This window comes from Podarcis bocagei (assembly GCF_964188305.1).
Source record: "Podarcis bocagei genome assembly, chromosome: 2".
Taxonomy (NCBI): Eukaryota; Metazoa; Chordata; class Lepidosauria; order Squamata; family Lacertidae; genus Podarcis; species Podarcis bocagei.
In genome coordinates, this window is record NC_138126.1 from 4,493,556 (window position 1) to 4,514,222 (window position 20,667).

Sequence of the window (20,667 nt, forward strand, 5' to 3'; positions counted from 1 at the left end):
ACATGCCATACATGTATATGGTTTCTCCTCTGTGTGAGTTCGTAGATGTATATGAAGTCTTCCACTCTCACTGAATAACTTTCCACACTCTTTACATTTATATGGTTTCTCCCCTGTGTGAGTTCGTTGATGTGTATTAAGATTTCCACTGTGACTAAATCTCTTTCCACACTCCATACATTTAAAGGGTTTTTCCCCTGTGTGAGTTCGTTGGTGTGTATTAAGGTTTCCCCTGTGACGGAAACTCTTTCCACATTCCACACATTTAAAGGGTTTCTTCCCTGTGTGAGTTTGTTGGTGTATATTAAGATTTCCATGCCTACTGAAGCTCTTTCCACACTCCATACATTTAAAAGGTTTCTCACCTGTGTGAGTTCGTTGATGTAAATTAAGGCCTTCACTGCGACTGAAACTCTTTCCACACTGCATACATTCATATGGTTTCTCACCCGTGTGAGTCCGTTGATGTAAATTAAAGCTTTCACTCCGACTGAAGCTCTTTCCACACTCCACACATTGAAATGGTTTCTCTCCTGTGTGAGTTCGTTGATGTGTAACAAGGCTTTCATTCCGAGTGAAGCTCTTTTCACATACCATACATTCAAACTGTTTTCCTCCTGTATGAGTTTGCTGGTGTTTACTGAGTGTTCCACAATCAGTGAGACTCTTTCCGCACTCCATCCCTCATGGTTTCTCTTCTTTGTGAGTTCAGGGATATGAACTAAGTGTGCTCACAGAATTCTGTCTTTCCCCCTTGCTTCAGAGGTGGTGGAAGTTAACAAAATTCCTGTAAGGGTTTCAAGAAGGAGAATAAAGGAATGTAACACACATTGGTCTGATTTGTTAGGAAATGAAATGAAATAATGGTAAAATCTCTTCAAACTTTCCTGATCTTCAATCATCAGTAAAGCCACATGATCTTAGAATACAGTTACACTGTTGGATTGTCTTTTTAAATAAATATCCATAATACGCTCTGGGAAATTGTCTCAAGGACCCTTAGTATCCACTTCCACCTTGAACTTCCCATTAACACTGAGCACCAAAAGAAAACTTCTATGATAAGGTGAGGCACCTCTGGCCCTCCTGATGTGGTTAGACTCAAAGTACCATCAACCCAGAGGGAGGCAGGTGGTGCTATGGGTTAAACCACAGAGCCTAGGACTTGCTGACTAGAAGGTCGGTGGTTCGAATCCCTGCTTAGTCATGCTGGCCACATGACCCGGAACTGTATGCCGGCTCCCTCGGCCAATAAAACGAGATGAGCGCTGCAACCCCAGAGTCGGTCACGACTGGACCTAATAGTCAGGGGTCCCTTTACCTTACCTTTACCATCAACCCAAGCAAGGATGGCCTATGGCCAGCAATGATGCGAGTTGTACTGCAGCAACATCTGGAGGGACGTAGCATTGTCACCTTTCCCCTCCACTGGAAATCCATTACCCTCCTTCCTCCATGATCTGTAATATCCTTCCAAAATCTTCCAATCAACTGCACGCATTCCCTAATCCTGCACCATTTACTTTCCAAGGCTGCTCCATTGTGCCTAGGGCACTGGCAATGGGACAGCCCCTTCCACTGGATGAGAGGACAGTAGGTTAAATTAAAGGTAAAGCTAAATTAAAAGTTAAATTAGAGCAGGCCAAATGGCACAAGAAGATCGAGGGCACAAGGAGAAGGGGACGACAGAGGACGAGATGGTTGGACAGTGTTTTCGAAGCTACCAGCATGAATCTGACCAAACTGTGGGAGGCAGTGGAAGACAGGAGTGCCTGGCGTGCTCTGGTCCATGGGGTCACGAAGAGTCGGACACGACTAAACGACTAAACAGCAACAAAAGGGCACTCAGCTCGGTCCACTTGCCCCTCTCTGCATCTGCTGCCTGAGGGGGCTGCTTCAGTCTGCCTCATGGTGGAGCAGGCCCTGAGAACAGCCTTCTCTCTGCCTTCCAAAATACAGAAAACATGGCAAAGAAGACCTTGGCTGGTCACTAAGATCAGGACTTTTAATACTTAATCTTGCTGATGTGTGTTTGGCTGCAAGTCGCTTTGGGTTGCCCTGAGGAAGAGAAAGTGATCGGAAAATCTAATAAATCATAGCAACAGACTGTTGGACAACCCCTCCAAAAAATAAAAAATAACTCAGTAGCAATCTTCCCTTAAACCCTGTAGACATGGGAGATGATATGGTGGGAATAATGGAAACCGGGTGGGATGGAGAGAAGGAGTGGGATGCAGTTATCACTGCGTCTGAAAAGCCTAGCAATGGACTGGAGGCAAAGTCTCTCCAGAGAGACGTGGGGAAATGGACGAAATTGCAGTTGACAAGCCAAAGGTGGGTCATCATCCTGACCCAGCAGGCTTCTTCATATGTTCTTACACACTGAAAGGAGACAGTCTCACTGCATACTGAAGGGAAATGCCTCTCCGCCTCTCCTGCATTTCTGTATTTTTGTGTCTCAAGGAAGGAAATGAGTTGAGACTTGTGTATCAGAGTCTCTCCTAAATGGAATAAGTAAAGCAGAAGTGTTATTGGTGCCATACGTGAATGTAGAAATATTCAAAACTACTGTATTAATCCACTGACACAAAGACAGCAAAGTATCTGGTGCCGCCATTAACCTGTGACTTCTTCTGCAAACTTTGCAGAGTTAAAATGTTAAAACTTTTTCACCTTTTGAAGCAAGGACAGCAATTCCCACGGGCTCCCAAGGCAGGAATTCCCACGGGCTCCCAAGGCTTGCGGATAGCTTCCTGAAGCCTGGAGAGTGAGAGGGGTCAGTGCGCACCAACCCCCCCTCACTCTCCTGGCTTCAGCGAAAGCCTGCATTCGCCCCATAGGACGCACACACATTTCCCCTTCATTTTTGGAGGGGAAAAAGTGCGTCCTATAGGGCGAAAAATACGGTAAACTGTGTTTCTGTGCGCTGCTCTGGTTCGCCAGAAGCGGCTTAGTCATGCTGGCCACATGACCCGGAAGCTGTACGCCGGCTCCCTCGGCCAGTAAAGCGAGATGAGTGCTGCAACCCCAGAGTCGGCCATGACTGGACCTAATGGTCAGGGGTCCCTTTACCTTATAGTATATACTATAATCCCACCCACTCACTTTCTCTCACACTCAGCATTTATAAATTTGGCAAGTTCACACACCTTGCCTATAATACTGGCAATCCTTGGCCTGAATATGCACATGTCTCTGTGTAGAGCCTCCAGCCACAGGTATTGTCTATCATGATAATGAGTCCTTTGACCTTGAAGCAACCCAGACTGGGAAGGTGCAGGCTTCTATTACCTTTTGATGCTGATGGATTGTATCTCAGCATGCAATAAAATAAACAAAAAATAAACACAAATAATGAAATGCTTTCAATATGTATATTATATATAAATGCTGAAACATTTCCATAGCACCTCCATCCATATTTTTGGAATGGTGTATGGAATCATTGACCATGCAAGGGAAATAACACTGAAAACTGAAAACATGGGAGATGGAAAAGGGTTTTGGCTACTTTGTGAAAGGAATTCCAGAAACAAAGAGCCGTTTTGGAGGAGGATTTTTCATTCCGTCCTTCCTCTGCAGTGGGAAAATTCCTGCCTTTCCCCCCTCCTCTATTTCCAGGTTGACCAATGGCCTGACTTGGCTTGTCTGGGGCTCATAGAGGGGGAGGAGTTCGGCTTCCAGGAAGGGAGGGAGGGGTGGGCGAAGTGGACCCCACTGTTCAAAGATCCCTCTCTCAGATGACTTGAAGGAGACCCCCTCCCCAGAGTCTCTCCTGCGCCCAGAGGCCCCCCCCCCGGCACAGCTCACCCCTCGCTCTCCGTGCCGCATTTCTCCCAAGCGCACCAACCTCTCCATCTGGAGGGACCACCCTAGACGAGCGGAGAAGGGAGGGCAGATGGGGGGGGCGGGGACGGACAAAGGGAGTGTCCCTTTCCAGGCCTTCAAGGCATCCAGTCCTCTCTCGCTTCCTTTAACCCCTTCGTGGACTCCTTCTCTCGTCTCTTCAGCCAAAAGGCCAGCTGCAACACGGGCGCACTTCGCCGCACTTGCACAGCCAGGAGGGATCCCTGCCGTGGGAGGGGGTTGGGGAACTGGAACTGGCAGAGGGACATCCTAAGAGCCAACTCCTAGGGGCCCAGGGGGTCTTCACACCCCCCCCAATAAAATAAATAAAAAAATTCCTTCCAGTAGCACCTTAAAGACCAACTAAGTTAGTTCTTGGTATGAGCTTTCGTGTGCATGCACACTTCTTCAGATACACTGAAACAGAAGTTGCCAGATCCTTCTATATAGTGAGAAGGTGGGGAGGGGTATTACTCAGAAGGGGGGTGGGAATGGGAGATTGGCAGATAGCTGAGATGAGCCTGTTGACGACTCTTAACGACTGTAATAGGTCTTGCAGGAAAAGGCACGGGGTGAGAAGGTGAGAAATGGCTTAGTATAAAATAAAATATTTTAGGGTGTCCGTCCCCATAAAGTTGATAGACATTGTCATTCAAATGGTGTGATCAATTATGCAGGGCCGGGCTTACCTGCCCACCACCCCAATATTTTATTCAAGATGGCACCCCTGAGGGGCATCATGTCCCTAAACCTCAGAAGGACGTTCTGACAGTAAGGGCTGTTGGGACAGGGGAAGGGTAGCTGCCTCTCTCGGTTTTTTTGGGGGGGGACTGCAGAAATTTATTTCTCACCAAAAGTCAGTTTACAAAGAGAAAAACTCACTCTTGCGTTTATTTACAAACTCCTTCACTAAGACGCCTAAATCCTTTTCACATGGTACTACAGGGAAGGCAGGTGTCATCGTCGTCCTCGTCGTCGTCCCCTCCCCAAATCTTATATAGGATTTGCCCCTGTTGAAATTCACATTGTTAGTTTTGGTCCAGTTCTCCAATCTGTTAAGGTCATCCTGAATCCCAATTGTGTCTTCTGCGGCTTTAGCTACTCCTCCTAGTTTGGTGTCCTCTGCAAATTTGATGATAATCTCCTCAATTCCTTTGCCCAAGTAGTTTATTACTTTCCCCCTGCAAAGTTTAGCTCATGCATTGGGCTCTGGCCTATTTCCTGCAGTGCAAAGCAATCATTTAGCTTTTCCTCGATCTCTTTATTATTATTAATAATAATAATAATAATAATAATAATAATAATGATAATGACAACAATAACTGAATTTATATACTGCCCTATACCTGCAGGCCTCAGGGTGGTTTATAGATAAAAATCAAAATATGAAACCACAAAATCCATAATCAAAATAAACCCCACATTTTAAAAGAGCAGAGGATATAGATAACCTCAGTGCTTTTTTTCTAAAAAAAATATGTTTAGGGGTATTCTAATTTTCCTACATGGGGTGGCGCTGTGGGTTAATCCACAGAGCCTAGGACTTGCTGATTAGAAGGTCAGTGGTTTGAATCCCCGCGACGGGGTGAGCTCCCGTTGCTCGGTCCCTGCTTCTGCCAACCTAGCAGTTCAAAAGCACGTCAAAGTGCAAGTAGATAAATAGGTACTGCTCCGGCGGGAAGGTAAACAGCGTTTCCGTGCACTGCTCTGGTTCGCCAGAAGCGGCTTAGTCATGCTGGCCACATGATCCAGAAGCTGTAGGCCGGCTCCCTGGCCAATAAAGCGAGATGAGCGCCGCAACCCCAGAGTCGGTCAGGACTGGACCTAATGGTCAGGGTTCCATTTACCTTTACCTAATTTTCCTACTCATATTGAAATACTGCCCCTCAATGAGGCCAAACTTAGATTCACAAAATGTTTAGGGGTATGTCCCCCCCCCCCCAGAAGAAAAGGCACTGGATAACCTCAAGGTTGAATCCTGGTCTGAGGCAACCTCCTTGTATCCCCTCCACACACAGAGGGAGCACAATGGATGTCCACAAAACCGTTGTCAGCCAGACTTTACGTCTCCCCCACCCCCTGCAGTGATGGCACCTACACAAAGCCCACAGCCCCCCACCTTGGTCTCAAACCCCTGGCATGTCGGGGCTGGGAAAGGAGGAGGAAGGAGACTCTGTGCCCCCACTGGTGGGTCCTGACTTTTTTCCTTCACAGGCCCCCTGAGCAGTTTACACAACCTCCCAATACGTGGAATACTCTGCTTTGCACCAGCTGATAAGACTCTGGGGGAAAATAATAATAATAATAATAATAATAATAATAATAATAATAATAATAATAATAATAATTTATTTACACCCTGCCCATCTGGCTGAGTTTCCGCAGCCACTCTGGGCGGCTTCCTATCGAATGTTAAAAACAACACAGCATTAAATATTAAACGCTTCCCTGGGGAAAAGGACGTTGCATCAGTCGTCAACCCAGGAAATCCACGCAGGCTGCCAGGTGATACAGGAGGCTTGGGCGGTGGGCGGAGGGGGACCACGACGACAGAGGTGGTTTTGTGTGTGTCAGGTTTAGGCCTGTGCAATACATATCAACTCATTGTTTAAAACCGATATTTGGAAAAAAATCGTGATAACCTTATATATCTATCTCTCTCTATATAAAGACATGGCAAATTATCGTGCATCAAGCCCGGTATTGGAAAAGCCGCATGCTTCCTGCTGGGCAGCCCTCGCTAACTCCGCCTAAGCTCCTCCCTGCGAATCCCAGGCGGCGGCTGAAAGGATGGAGCAACCAAGCGCAGCGTTTCCTCCGCCTCCAGGTTGCCTCGCCCCCAGCAGCTGCTGCAGCTTTAGAGAGAGAGAGAGAGGCTGGCAAAAGAAAAAATCGGAATCTCTCTGCAGCAAATCTGGTAGGTTGCTTAAGAAGGCTGGTCAGGGCTGGCTCTTTACAAGTCCTGGCTTCCGGAACCCATTTCTCACCTAAAACCATGAACAAACAAAGCCCCCCCCCCTTTGAACCTCTTCCTCTGCCCCCTCTCTGTGTGTGTTTGTCCCCCTGTCTCTCTCTCTCTCTCTCTCTCTTTCCCCTCCCCGGGTTTTGCTTCTGCGAAGGAAGCAGCCCTCGGCCTCACCGGTTTTATGCTGCGTTCACCGTGGGCGCTCACCGTCACTGCTGCTAGAATGTTTTTCATAGTTAAAAGGAGAGACAGACTCGGCTCTGCATTTGAGACACTGCTCTTCCCTCCCCCCCATCTGTGTCTCTCCCCTCCCTCCCATTACGCTGCCCATTTTCTCCTCCAGTGCCGCTCCCTGCCCTGGAACTCTTCTCAGTTCTCCCCACAACCATTTTGATTTCTCATGCATTGGTTCCTGCCAACCTAGCAGTTCGAAAGCACGCAAGTGCGAGCAGATAAATAGGTACCGCGGCTGCGGGAAGGTAAACGGTGTTTCCTTGCGCTCTGGCTTCCGTCATGGTGTCCTGTTGCGCCAGAAGCGGTTTAGTCCTGCTGGCCACATGACAACAGAAAGCTGTCTGCGGAGAAATGCCTGCTTCCTCAGCCTGAAAAGCGAGATGAGCACCACAAACCCATAGTCGCCTTTGACTGGACTTGACCGTCCAGGGGTCCTTTACTTTTAACCTTTTACATTTGTTGTGCAGAAATTAATATAATATTAATAACAAATTAATATATTAACATTGATCTATTGCTCTGAAATCTGTAATGGTATAGTTGAAGCATGCTCTACCTCTCTTTTAAATCGGAACCAGTGAAGGCGGTGAAGGTCCTGCGTGAGTGTCTAGAGGCGGTTGGAGGATGGATGGTAGCTAACAGATTGAGGTTGAATCCTGACAAGACAGAAGTATTGTTTTGGGGAAACAGGGGGTGGGCAGGTATGGGGGGGACTCCCTGGTCCTGACTGGGGTATCTGTGCCACTGAAGGACCAAGTGTGCAGCCTGGGAGTCATTTTGGACTCACACCTCTCCATGGAAGTGCAGGTCCATTCTGTGTCCAGGGCAGCGGTCTAGTCGCTCCATCTGCTGCGCAGGCTGAGGCCCTCCCTGCCCGTAGACTGTCTTGCCAGAGTGGTGCATGCCCTGGTTATCTCCTTCTTGGACTACTGCAGTGTGCTCTATGTGGGGCTACCTTTGAAGGTGATTCAGAATCTACAATTAATCCAGAATGTGGCAGCTGGACTGGTGACTGGGAGTGGCCGCCGAGACCATACAGCACCGGTCCTAAAGGATCTTCACTGGCTCCCAGTATGCTTCTGAGCACATTCACAAGTGTTGGTGCTGACCTTTAAAGCCCTAAACAGCCTCAGTCCAGTATACCTGAAGGAGTGTCTCCACTCCCACCATTCAGTCCAGACACTGAGGTCCACCTCCGAGGGTCTTCTGCTGGTTCCCTCACTGCGAGAAGCGAAGTTGCAGCGAACCAGGCAGAGGACCTTCTCGGTAGTGGCGCCCGCCCTGTGGAACGCCCTCCCATCAGATGTCAAGAATATAAAGAACTACATAACTTTTAGAAGACATCTGAAGGCAGCCCTGTTTATGGAAGTTTTTGATGTTTGATATTTTATTATGTTTTATATTTGCTGGACGCGGGTGGCGCTGTGGGCTAAAGCCTCACGCCTAGGGCTTGCCGATCGAAAGGTCGGCGGTTCGAATCCCCGCGGCGGGGTGCGCTCCCGCTGCTCGGTCCCAGCGCCTGCCAACCTAGCAGTTCGAAAGCACCCCCGGGTGCAAGTAGATAAATAGGTACCGCTTACCAGCGGGAAGGTAAACGGCGTTCCGTGTGCTGCGCTGGCTCGCCAGATGCAGCTTTGTCACGCTGGCCACGTGACCCGGAAGTGTCTCCGGACAGCGCTGGCCCCCGGCCAATAGATGTGAGATGGGCGCACAAACCCCAGAGTCTGTCAAGACTGGCCCGTTCGGGCAGGGGTACCTTTACCTTTACCTTTATATTTGCTGGAAGCAGCCCAAAGTGGCTGGGGAAACCCAGCCTGAAGGGCAGGGTATAAATAATAAAATGATTGATGTTGTTGTTATTATTATTATGCTATCATTGAGTAAATTTTCATACAATTAAATACATCAAAATTAAGAGTTTTATTGTTGTTCAATGTTTCCCCAGGTTATTTGTCTTCAGTATGCCTCGTCATCACCGTGCTGTAGATGTTCCCAAATACCACCATTTGGTAGAAAAACGAAAAACCAAGAGTGCTGTCTGGATGCATTTTGGATTGCCTGCTGATGAGAGCGGCCGTGTTTTGACTGACAATGGCGCCATTTGCAAAATATGTTTACATTCGGTATCGGCAAAAGGCGGAAACACCTCCAATTTAAGCAGCCACCTCAAGTTTCACCACCCTCTGAAATTTAGGGAGTTGTCCACACCTCTGGCAGTACCTTCCTCATCAAGACACATTTCCGTTTCTTCACGTACTGCTGCTAATTCAGACGATCTTCCAGCTGTAACGGCGTCAACAGCTAGGGTTGCTGAGCCGGCAAGAACTGCTAGGGAAAGTTCTAGACGACAGCAAAAAACAGCATTGGATTCCCAGCTGCTCCCTTCTAAGACCTCAAGGACTTGCACTCAGGCAGTCGCGCAGTTTCTGGCTACGTGTATGCAGCCTTACAACACTGTAGAGCACCCAAAATTTATCCAGATGGTGAACACTCTAAACCCGAGGTATCGGTTGCCTAGTAGGAAATACTTCACAACCACGGGAGTTCCAAAACTGTACAGTGACACCATGGAGAAAATGAAGGGGGAGATACAGCGGCTAAGTGAGAGTGAAGTGGCCATCACTACGGACAGCTGGACGTCAGTGGCAGGCACTCCCTTTGTGGCTGTGACGGTACATTTCATTTCCGACGAGTGGAAGTTGACAAGCGCTTGCTTGGCCTGTAAGCAATTTTTGGAGGACCACACTGCAGATCATCTTTGTGAAATGCTCACAGACACCTTATCGGAGTGGGACATCGATGTGAAGAACATATTTTGCAGCACAACGGACAACGGCTCAAATATTCTGAAAGCGGTCAGGCAGCTTGGTTTTGAGCACATTTCCTGCTTTGCCCAGAATATAAATATCGGTGTTAACCGAGCTTTAAGCCTGACACTGTTGAAAAGGGCAATTGGGAAACTGAAGAGTCTGCAAAATAGCATTTGCTGCAGCTGGAAGATGAGGAGGGACCTCGCCAGAGCTCAAGAGTTACTTCAGATGGACCAAGTCAGTTTGCCAAGCGCTTGCCCGACAAGATGGTGGAGTACGCTTCAGCTGTGCCAAAGGTTTCTCGAAAACCAAGTTCCACTCTGCAAGGTACTCAAGGAGCATCCATCTAAAAGACTTTTGATGTTGGAAGGGGGCGACGTCTCAGCCGTGCAGGACTTTGTGTCTGCAACTACTCTGCTGGAGGACATTACCACAACTCTAAGTGGAAGCAATTATGTCGCGGCGTCAACCGTTCTGCCTCTTTATAGGCAAATTAAGAAAAGTCTCCAGCCTGATGAGGGAGACAGTGTGCTGCTGAAGGACATTAAATGTGCAATTTTAGGCGCACTGTCAGAAAAGTACGATAGCGCTCCCACGGCAACCACTTTAGGCCTGGCCTCGTTGTGCGATCCGAGGTTTCGCCTGCGTTTCTTAGAGGCGCCAGAGGCCGTCAGGCAGGAGGCCATCAAGAAGATGACAGACTTGCACGGGAGTCTGCATTCTGCTTCTACGGAGCCAAATACTTGCCCTGCTCCACCCAAAAAGAAAAAGGGGCTGGCGAAAATTTTTGATTTGGACGAAGAAGAGGAGGACCTGGCAGTGGTAGATGGTGAGTCGAAAGCAGAAAAAGAGCTAAAGGAGTATATAGCCATGCCAAGAGTGGACATTGATGGATGCCCTCTGACGTGGTGGAAGGCACACGAGGCTTCCTTCCCAGTGTTGAAGGTGCTGGCAAAGAAGTTTTTGGCTATCCCAGGGACGAGTGTGCCATCTGAAAGTGTGTTCAGCACGGCTGGCAATGTTTTTCAAAGACAAAGGTCATCTCTATTGCCAGAGAATGCTGAAATGCAAATTTTCCTTGCAAAAAACATAGATTTCATGTAATTTTTATTTTGTTCTGTGAAATTTTATCCATCCTTTCTCGTTTGGCCTGGTTTATAAAAGAAATGCACATTTTCCTTGCACATATATATATATATATTGTTTAATATATTTTTTTGTTCTGTGAAATGTTATCTATTCTTATTAGTTTGGCCTGGTTTATAAAAGAAACGAAAATTTTCCTAGATAGATAGATAGATAGATAGATAGATAGATAGATAGATAGATTAATATTTTTTTCTGTAAAATTTTAATCATTCTTTCTGGTTTGGCCTGGTTTATTTAAAAAAATGCACATCTTTGGCAATAAAAATATTGTTTAACAAACTTTTGTTCTGTTAAAATTTATCCCTTCCCTTCTTTCTATTTTGGCCTAGTTTAGAAAAGAAAATTAACTAACAATCAGATAACTGGTGGGATGTACACACGTTCAATTAAGACTCAATAGTTAATTATATTTGAATATCTTAAAGTGTGATGTTGAATTGGCTTTTTTCTTGTTTAGTAATGTAATTAAATTTTTAGGGAACATTATCTCACCTCACCTTTTGATATCTATGCTGCTGATTATTTCTACAGCTTTAATTTTAGAGAAAATGTGCTAATTCAAACATTACTGGTATGGTAGTTCCATAACACAAGAGTTGTAACAATATTTTAAAGGTTAGCAAAAATTTACCAGTTTTAAAGTTAGACCCGTAAGTATTAGCAGTTGCCAGGTCATTAGCATGTTTAGCTCTACATAGCCCCAGCCTCATTTCAGATATTGTAATACAGTAATACCTTGGTTCCTGAACGCCTTAGGCTCCTGAATGTCACAAACCTGGAAGTGAGTGTTCCGCTTGGTAAACTTTTTTTGGAAGCCAAACATCCGACACGGCTTCTGCGGCTTCCGATTGGCTGCAGGAAGCTCCTGCAGCCAATCAGAAGCTGCACCTTGGTTTTCGAACTGTTTCGGAAGTCGAACGGACTCCCGGAATGGATTAAATTTGAGGTACGACTGTATATTGAAATGCCACAATGTTTAGCTGCCCGATATATTGCGATGTTGAGAATAAGCTGTGGCCTAGCCCTAGCTGGGTTGCGTTCACACAATATTTTCAAAACACTCCCCCCCCCCCAATGAATACTGACAACTGTAGTTTGCTCAGGGTGCTGGGAAATGTAGTTCTGTTGTGGGTAAACTATAGTTCTCAGGATACCTTTCCAGGGCATGCCTCTGGCTGGAATGTTTCATTGCACTGTGATAACTTCTCTTGCTTGCCTGAAGGAAATGTGCAGGGCTCTGTCAGATGTCAAATGGACTTCATCATCTCCCATCATCCTTGACAACTTGGCCTGGATGGGGCTGACGGGAACTGAAGCTGCAACACAGCTCAGCTGGTAGAGTATGACACTCTAAATCTCATGGTCATGGGTTCGATTCCCAAATTGGGCAAAAGATTCCTCCATTGCAGCAGGGTGGACTGGATGACCCTTGGCAATCCCTGCCAGCTCTACAATTCTACGATTCTATGAATCTGGTATCGAGGTTATAGGATCCAGAACAAACAGAAAAACAGGAACGATGAAAATTACGTGGGGCACACTAGCTTGCCCCTTTATACTCTACTGCTGTCATATTCTAAAGAAAAAGACCTTTCCTTAGTTTGGTGAGACATAAACTTCATGCTCTGCAGTTTCTAGAAGAATCAGGATTTCACCTCTGTATTTTCCACAGGGCACCCGCTCTGTGGAACTCCCTCCCACCAGATGTCAAAGAGAATAACAACTACAAGACTTTTAGAAGACATCTGAAAGCAGCCCTGTTTAGGGAAGCTTTTAATGTTTAACAGATCACTGTACTTTAATACTTTGTTGGAAGCCACCCAGGGTGGCTGGGGAGACCGAGCCAGATGGGCGGGGTATAAATAATAAATTGTTGTTGTTGTTGTTGTTATATTATTATTATTATTATTATTATTATTATTATTATTATTATTATTATTAGGGCTCCACTCTCTTGAAGGCCCTCAAAAAATTAAAGGGGGGAAAAACCTGGATGTACATTTCCAAAATATAAGATAAAAAACAAATAAAATAAAACCTACATACAGCAACAGTGTTTTGTGTTGTGTAGGCTCCTATGATGCCTGCTTGCCTGCTCCCTAAAACATCACTACAGTGGTGCCTCGCAAGACGAAATTAATTCGTTCCGCAAGTTTTTTCTTCTTGCGAGTTTTTCGTCTTGCGAAGCACGGTTTCCCATAGGAATGCATTGAAAATCAATTAATGCGTTCCTATGGAAACCACTTGCCAGGCTGGCGGTGCGGAGAAGGGCTTTTCTCCCCACCATAAGCCTTCAGGACAGGTACGGGAACAGAGGGGAAGGGGCGCAGCGCTTCTCCTCTGTTCCCGGGGCTTGCGGTGGGAGGAGGGTTTTTCCTCCCCACCACCAACATTCAGAACAGCATTCTGAATATTGGCGGTGGGAAGGAAAACCCTCCTCCCACCGCAAGTCTTCAGGACAGCCATCCGAAGGCTGGCTCGGGGAGAAGGGCTTTTCTCCCCCCGCCAGCCTTCGGAGGAGCCTTCCGAAGGCTGGCGCGGGGAGAAGGGCTTTCCGCCCCACCGCCAGCCTTCGGAGGAGGTCCGAGGACAGTGGGGAAGACTCGCTGCGCTTCCCCGCTGTCCCGGAGATTTCCCTATGGGCTTTCGTCTTGCGAAGGAAGCCCATAGGGAAATTCGTTTTGCGAAGCGCCTCCAAAACGGAAAACCCTTTCGTCTAGCGGGTTTTCCGTCTTGCGAGGCGTTCGTCTTGCGGGGCACCACTGTAGTTTGCTCATTTCTATATATAGGATGCCGACATTCTGCATGGACTGGTTGCATGGCAACAAGTGCAAATGGCTTTAGATACCTATTAGGTCCATAAATTACCATGTAGCATATATTCAACACAAGAAACAGTGACAACTTGTTGTTGACAAAGGACAGCTGGACATATAAAGGGCCCCATTACCTTCAGTAACTTAGGGCCTCATCAAACCTAAATCCGGCCCTGGCAAAGAGGGCTGGGAAACAAAGGACAAAGAGACCCTGCAAAAGAGCTCCTTTTTTGGCAGGGGCCTGGATCCGTGCAATGCCTTCTACATCCAGGCAGGTGCGCAGAAGGAGCAAGAAAGGAAATTGCAAAAGCGAGTGAGGCGAGGAGGATGAGCAGAGAGGACAAAGAAGTAAAGATGCAGCATGGGGGAAGGGGAAGGATGAACAAAGACACACACCCCCAACTCCCCAAAATCTTCTTTCTTGCGACCTGGATGAATGCAAACCAGCTGCAAAATGGGGGCTCAACACCTGCAGGGTTTGCATCTCTTTTGAACCTCCCCCCCCCGACTCCACACATTTCTTTCTTCCCTGGAAGCCAAGAGATACTCAACTGAACCTTTGTGGGATCGAAATGTGATGTACGCCAAGGGACAACCCCATCGTCCCCTGTCCTTTCTTGGTGGTGCATATTTCTGGGTCCCTCTTGGAGGGGGGGGAGTCCATGCCAGGGTTAATAATAACAATAAAAATAAAATTTTATTTATATCCCGCCCTCCCCAGCCGAAGCCGGGCTCAACAATAAAAGTAACACAGCATTCTAAAATCAATTCATTCTAAAATCAATTCAGAATCAAATTAATCAAATTAATGGCAACCATTGGGCTAGAGTTCTATGAGGATTACCAAAGGAGGGGGTCAGGCTGTGCCCTGGCCAAAGGCCTGGTGGAACAGCTGTATCTTGCAGGCCCTGTGGAAAGATGTCAAGTCCTGCAGGGCCCTGGTCTCTTGTGACAGAGCGTTCCACCAGATTGGGGTCACAGCCGAAAAAGCCTTGGCTCTGGTTGAAGCCAGCCTAACCTCCCTGTGGCCCGGGACCTCCAAGATGTTTCTGTTTGAAGACTGTACGGTCCTCCGTGGGACATACCAGGAGAGGCGAGATTGTAGGCATTGCCTGGAGAGGCCTGGAAAGAGAACCTTGAAAACTGGAGTCCATTTCCCTCACCCTTTCAGTCCTCCCTGGAAGCAGAATCTCCTTCCCCTCTATAAGCCCCAGGCAACAGCTGCATGGGCTGCTGTGCTATGCCAAGCCGGGCCATTGGTCCACCTGGAGAGCAGACTTCTGTTCGACCTCCAAAGCGTGGCTTCTGATTGGCTGCAGGAAGCTCCTGCAGCCAATCGAAAGCTGTGGAAGCCCCGTGGGACAAGAACTTTCGAAAACCCAGAACACTCACTCCTGGTTTTTAATTGTTCCCAAGGTGTTCAGGAGCCGAGGTATGACTGTAGTTGTAGCTCAACACATACAAAAATTATTATTTATACCCTGCCCATCTGGCTCGGTCTCCCCAGCCACCCTGGGCGGCTTCCAACAAAGTATTAAAATACAGTGGTCTGTTAAACATTAAAAGCTTCCCTAAAGAGGGCTGCTTTCAGATGTCTTCTAAAAGTCTTGTAGTTATTATTCTCTTTGACATCTGGTGGGAGGGTGTTCCACAGGGTAGGTGCCACTATCGAGAAGGCCCTCTGCCTGGTTCCCTGTAACTTGGCTTCTTGCAGGGAGGGAACCGCCAGAAGGCCCTCGGAGCTGGACCTCAGTGTCCGGGCAGAACGATGGGGGTGGAGACGCTCCTTCAGGTATACAGGACCAAGGTCGTTTAGGGCTTTAAAGGTCAGCACCAACACTTTGAATTGTGCTCGGAAACGTACCTAAGCTATAGCTTGTTTAGCTTCTACATAAATCTGGCACTGCTCTTTGCCAACTGTTAATGGAAAAATCTGAGGGCTCCCTTGGACAAAAAACAAGGACACCAGCCAGGAATACCAGAGCAAAACAGCAGCCAGTAGGCTTGGTCTTTATTGAAACTGTCGCGACAAGATTCCAACTCACTGCAAGACGAAGCAAGATGGAAGCCCCAAACAAAAGAGCCCCCAAATTTTTATTAGCTGCTAAAACCCAAGTTACACCCCCAAACTACGGTACATCACTCATACATCACGGTTACATCATGAAAGGGGAGGTCTGGTGGCAGTAATCTGAACATCCTGGACCCTGCCTCATGGTTCTCCTTGCCCTCCACCAAACACCCATCAAGTGTAACAATATCCGCCCTCCTGAAAGGGACTGCAGAAATACAGACCAGGAATGTAAAAACCAGGCAGCAAAGTTTCTTAAAGAAAAAGTTTTTTTATTTGGATTTTGTCAGACAAAAAGCAAATGTGGGTGCATTTAGGAAAATGAGAAAATGCCCACCCCCCCTTAGGGGCAGCCAACTTATATACCTTTTTGCAAAGCACAGTTCAGCCCCTTGGCATCCCTTTAGCCAATGATTGACAATTTCCTATGGTCATTGATGCATATTCATTAAAGCTCAACCAATGAATAAATTGGTGTGTCCTTTCGGTTCCAAGTTGCCTATTCCACTAGGTGGCGCTACTGGCTTATAAACTACTTAACCTCTTTACTAGTTCCAGGAAATGCCCCTGAACCCCCTGCTTCCCAGAAATGTACTTGTGGTTTAGCAACTTCACACCTAAGAGTTTTATCTGGAGCCCGGTGGTCAGCAAACATCCTGCTACTTGCCTTTGTCAGGGGTCGTTTCTCAGAAATGGCTTAACCTCAGGTGCAAGCTACCCTAACCACATCCTTGCAAGCTAGCTGCCTCTGCAAAAGGTGGCAAAGTGGCAAACAGGAGAAAGAGAAATAGTCTTTAGCTTTCTAAAATGACTTTATGCTTTTAGCTTTTAGATGGCTCTGGTCTGGCTCTCCATTGGTCATCCTGAACTTCACCCCTTCATTCCCCCCTTTCCATCACGAAAATGCTGACCGGTCACGGTTCTCCATTTTCGCTTGATGGACCTATAGGTACAATATCATAGAGCAGTGTTTCCCAACCTTTTTTGGGCAAAGGCACACTTGTTTCATAAAAAAATCTCGAGGCACACCACCATTACAGCCCCGTGACGTCAGCGCGCAGCGTCACGCCGGGAGGGACATGAATTGCTAGCAAATTACATAATCACCTCCTTGAGGGCTGGCTCATCTTCTCCGAAGGCAGAACCCCATTAATTAACAGCACAGACTCACACCATAGCCAAGACGAGGGGGGGAAACCTCAGTCATGCACAGTCATGCACATGTGGGGGCTAAATGAGGACGAAGACCGGGCAGAGAGCAGGGTTCAAATCACCCCACCTGGCCAGGACAATCCCTGGGTGCTCCCTTGGGCCACTCGCCTGACCCACCTCGCAGGGCTATTGTTGCGAGGATAACACGGGGAGAACCACGCGCGCCCCCGGGAGCTCCTTGGAGGAGAAAGCGGGTGATGAATGCAATGCACGAAATATATGAGAGGCGACCAGGTTTTGCAGGTGAGGGGCCCCCGCCAGCCTCCGCTTCCAACACCCGGCGCAACGACGCCGAAGTTTCCCCCCGGGCTCGGCTCGGGGAGCAGCGCTGCTCCCCCCGGCTCCCCTTCGCCCTCCCGGCTCTCTCTGCCGCCCACTGGGGACCCCCCTCACCTGCCAAGTCCGGAGCGCCAGTGGAAGTTGCATGCATGCATGCAGGGCGCCGCGTTGCCATTGCATTGCACTGCACTCCATGCAACACCTGCACGCATGCATTGCCTTGCACGCCCGCCAAGGGGTCTCCCCGCGGTCCGATGCGTCCCCTCCGGCGCGGATGCAGCATTGCAAAAATAACCCCCCCCCCCGATGCAGCCCTACCTGGGGGGCAGCCTCCGCCTCCGCCGCTCCGCCTCCGCGGGGATCCCCGGGCTCCATCCTGCCGCCCGATCTCCGCGGGGGCGCAGGCAGGCTGCGCGGGGTCTGCGCGGAAGAGCCCCTGCCCGCCCGGCCGCCGCCGCCGCGCTCATTCCATAGCCGGGAGAAGAGCGCTTCAAACAAAACGCCCGGCCCGCCAGGCCACGCTGGGAAACGTAGTTCGCGCACCCCACGCGGGCGTGGAGCCCAAGGGCGAGGGGACTACGGATCCAGGCAGGGGACGGAGGGGGAGAGGCCGGGTGCAGGGATGGAGGGACGGGTGGGCGAGCGAGTGAGTGAGTGGCAGCCGCCAAGCCTTGGCCGAGAGCCAGGAAGGGCCTCCCCGGAGGAGGAGGAGGAGGAGGAGGAGGGAGGCGCAGAGCGGGAGGGAGGGAGGGAACCCCAGGGGTCATCTAGTGACGGCGCCCCAATCGAAAATTTGACTTTAAAAATAAAATAAAAATCTTTCAAATTTTTTAATTTTTCCCGCGGCACACCAGGCAACATCTCGTGGCACACTAGTGTGCCGCGGAACAGTGGTTGGGGAACACTGTCATAGAGAGCCAGGAAATGTACACTCCTGTGGATACACGGGCCTCCCTCTATGACCCTGTCAAGTCTTCAAATATGGTGCTGGGGAACCACGTAGGTGGTGTTCAGAATCTTGACCTCGCACGCATACCCAGCACTCAGACCTCTTCAGGCTCTTGGCCACAGCCGTGGTCATGTTCAGGAAGGTGTTCTCCCTCCACCCGGTGGCCATCTGAGAGGTGAGAACCATCAGGAGGCAGGGTATGATCCACATCCTGATTCGAGGGATGTTCGGTGCCCCAGAACAAAGAACTGTACCACCAACACAGAAATACCACAAAAAGTGTAATACCGCAGGCCAAAGGGATGGTGGCCCACGAAGGCCAGGTCATGTGGGCCTCTAACTCCTGGCCCTACTGAGGCGTGAACAGCGTCTACACACAAAACGTTCCCACTCTACACAGGGAAAAGTGGCCGCCTGGCACTGATACACTGCTAGGCCTCGGGAGCTATAGGGATGGCAATAGACTCTGTAAAGTTCAAAGGCTGGTCCTACTGGGTGGAGGTCACCTACGTGGTCTCTGACCAGGGCCTATGGAGGCTGAAGCCTGGGGTGGCAACCCTTATGCAGCCACAAGAATACCCTACCACATTCAAGGGTATTAAAGTTACCAGGCCCAGTAGTTCAGGCAGTATTCTGGGATTTTTGGGAGACTCGAGCCACCACGACAACCACAGGTGGGGCTGCAGGATTTACTGGCACTTGTTCAGCAATTTCAATGCGCACCTGGTTCAGGCTCCCTCCCCTGCAATATTTGCATTAAGATAGGCTCTGTCCCATGCAACACCTGGATTAAGATTAGGACCTGGTCTACCAGATGGGGTTGGTACAGTGCTCTACCCCCCGAGTGACAGCTGGTTACCCCCCCCCCCACAACAGCAAGAGCGGTCCAGAACTCCATAGATTTCAACCGTCTCTGCAACTTCCCGTAGGAGCAGTACCCATGTGCGCTGGACGGTGGTGTGGAAGAGAAGCCACAGTGGGGTAGTGGGATGTTTCAATACGGCAACCTCATCAAAGCCCTGTTCCCAATAGCCAATGAGCACGCCGTTTCTTACCACTGGCAAGACGAACCAGTCGTAGCAGAGGTCCGCAGGCCAATAGGGTCGGTATGGCTCAGTGGGGTCAGGGCAATAGGACATAGAGCAAAAAGGGCAGTAGGACATAGAGCAAATCAATACAGAACATAATAGAGAAAAGGGGAAAGTCCTTGTGAAAGTCCTTGTGATGATCAGTCGCAGGATCTCGTTGCCCGTGGCCAAATGCACTCCCGGTGGCGTTGGACGCAGGGGTGATGATCAGTCGCAGGGTCTCGTTGCCCGTGGCCCAACGTGCTCCCGGTAGCGTCAGACACAAGGGTTTTTCTTCAGACGCGTGTGATGCACCCAGGGAATCACGTCGGCTACTCTCACCGCAGTTGGGGTGGAGAGGAGGACGGTATACGGACGTCGCCACTTGGGGATGAGGGGATGAGGGGGTTGCGCTTCCACGCTGTCACCCGGCTGGAACTGGTGGACCGGCTCAGCGAGAGTGCATGGTGTAGGCTCGAGGTAGTACCTGGAAAGGGAAGCAAACACACACACAGGACAGGGATTGCACTTGTTCCTGGGTGATGTGATCTCCCACCCGCCCCACCCGCCCCAAACTGGCGGGGATGTCTCGGACGAAAGGGGTTGGTCTGCCATACAAAAGTTCAAAGGGTGATAGTCTCAGTCTCTTGGTTGGAGCGCTCCGAATCCGAAACAAGGCAATGGGCAGGACATCTATCCAGTTGATTCCCGTCTCCTGGGTCAGCTTGGCCAAGTGGGTCTTCAAGGTGCGATTCATTCGCTCAGTTTTTCCCGAACTCTGGGGTCTGTAGGCTGCGTGTAGCCTCCAGTTGGGTATGACTTCATTCAGCAGTTTCTTGGTCATCTCACAAGCCTTCTCTATCCTAGTGGGGTACGCCTCTGTCCAGCCCGTCAGCGTAAAGACAAACACAAGCAGGTATTTGATACCCCTAGCTGGAGGCAATTCAGTGAAGTCCACAATCAGGCTCTCCATAGGTGAAGCCCATGTGTTGTACGTCCGGCGGAGGGAGTTGGCCTTGCCTGGGGGTGTTCTTGGCGCACAGGACACACTTTTGGGAGATAGCAGCAATTAGTTGGGATAGGTTGGGGATGTATTCTCCCAAGGTGTGCTTTAGCAGCTGGGCTTCCTATGTGAGTAGACTCGTGGTAGTTCTTTACAATCACGCTGGCTAGATGCTGGGGCACAAAAACACGGTTGTCTGGTAGACGGAACCATCCCTCCTGGAGTGTTGCTCTTTCCTGGCGTGCCCACTGTTGCTCCTCAGGTGT

At 49.1% G+C, this 20,667-nt stretch overlaps 2 protein-coding genes across 2 annotated transcripts in view; both read left to right on the forward strand.

Moving 5' to 3' along the window:
• Positions 1-20,667, forward strand: part of LOC308580862 (uncharacterized protein) — a 194,933-nt gene that overhangs the window by 49,814 nt on the left and 124,452 nt on the right. The window lies entirely within an intron of this gene.
• LOC308580571 (E3 SUMO-protein ligase ZBED1-like) lies at positions 6,518-11,283 on the forward strand. Its single transcript, XM_081182418.1, has 2 exons — positions 6,518-6,763; positions 8,991-11,283. Exon 2 carries the CDS (start codon positions 9,007-9,009, stop codon positions 10,957-10,959), a length of 1,953 nt encoding a protein of 650 aa, XP_081038544.1. The 5' UTR covers positions 6,518-6,763; positions 8,991-9,006; the 3' UTR covers positions 10,960-11,283.

Excerpts from the sequence above, each read along its gene's own strand:
- LOC308580571 (XM_081182418.1), top strand. The coding sequence starts at position 9,007 with ATGCCTCGTCATCACCGTGCTGTAGATGTTCCCAAATACCACCATTTG.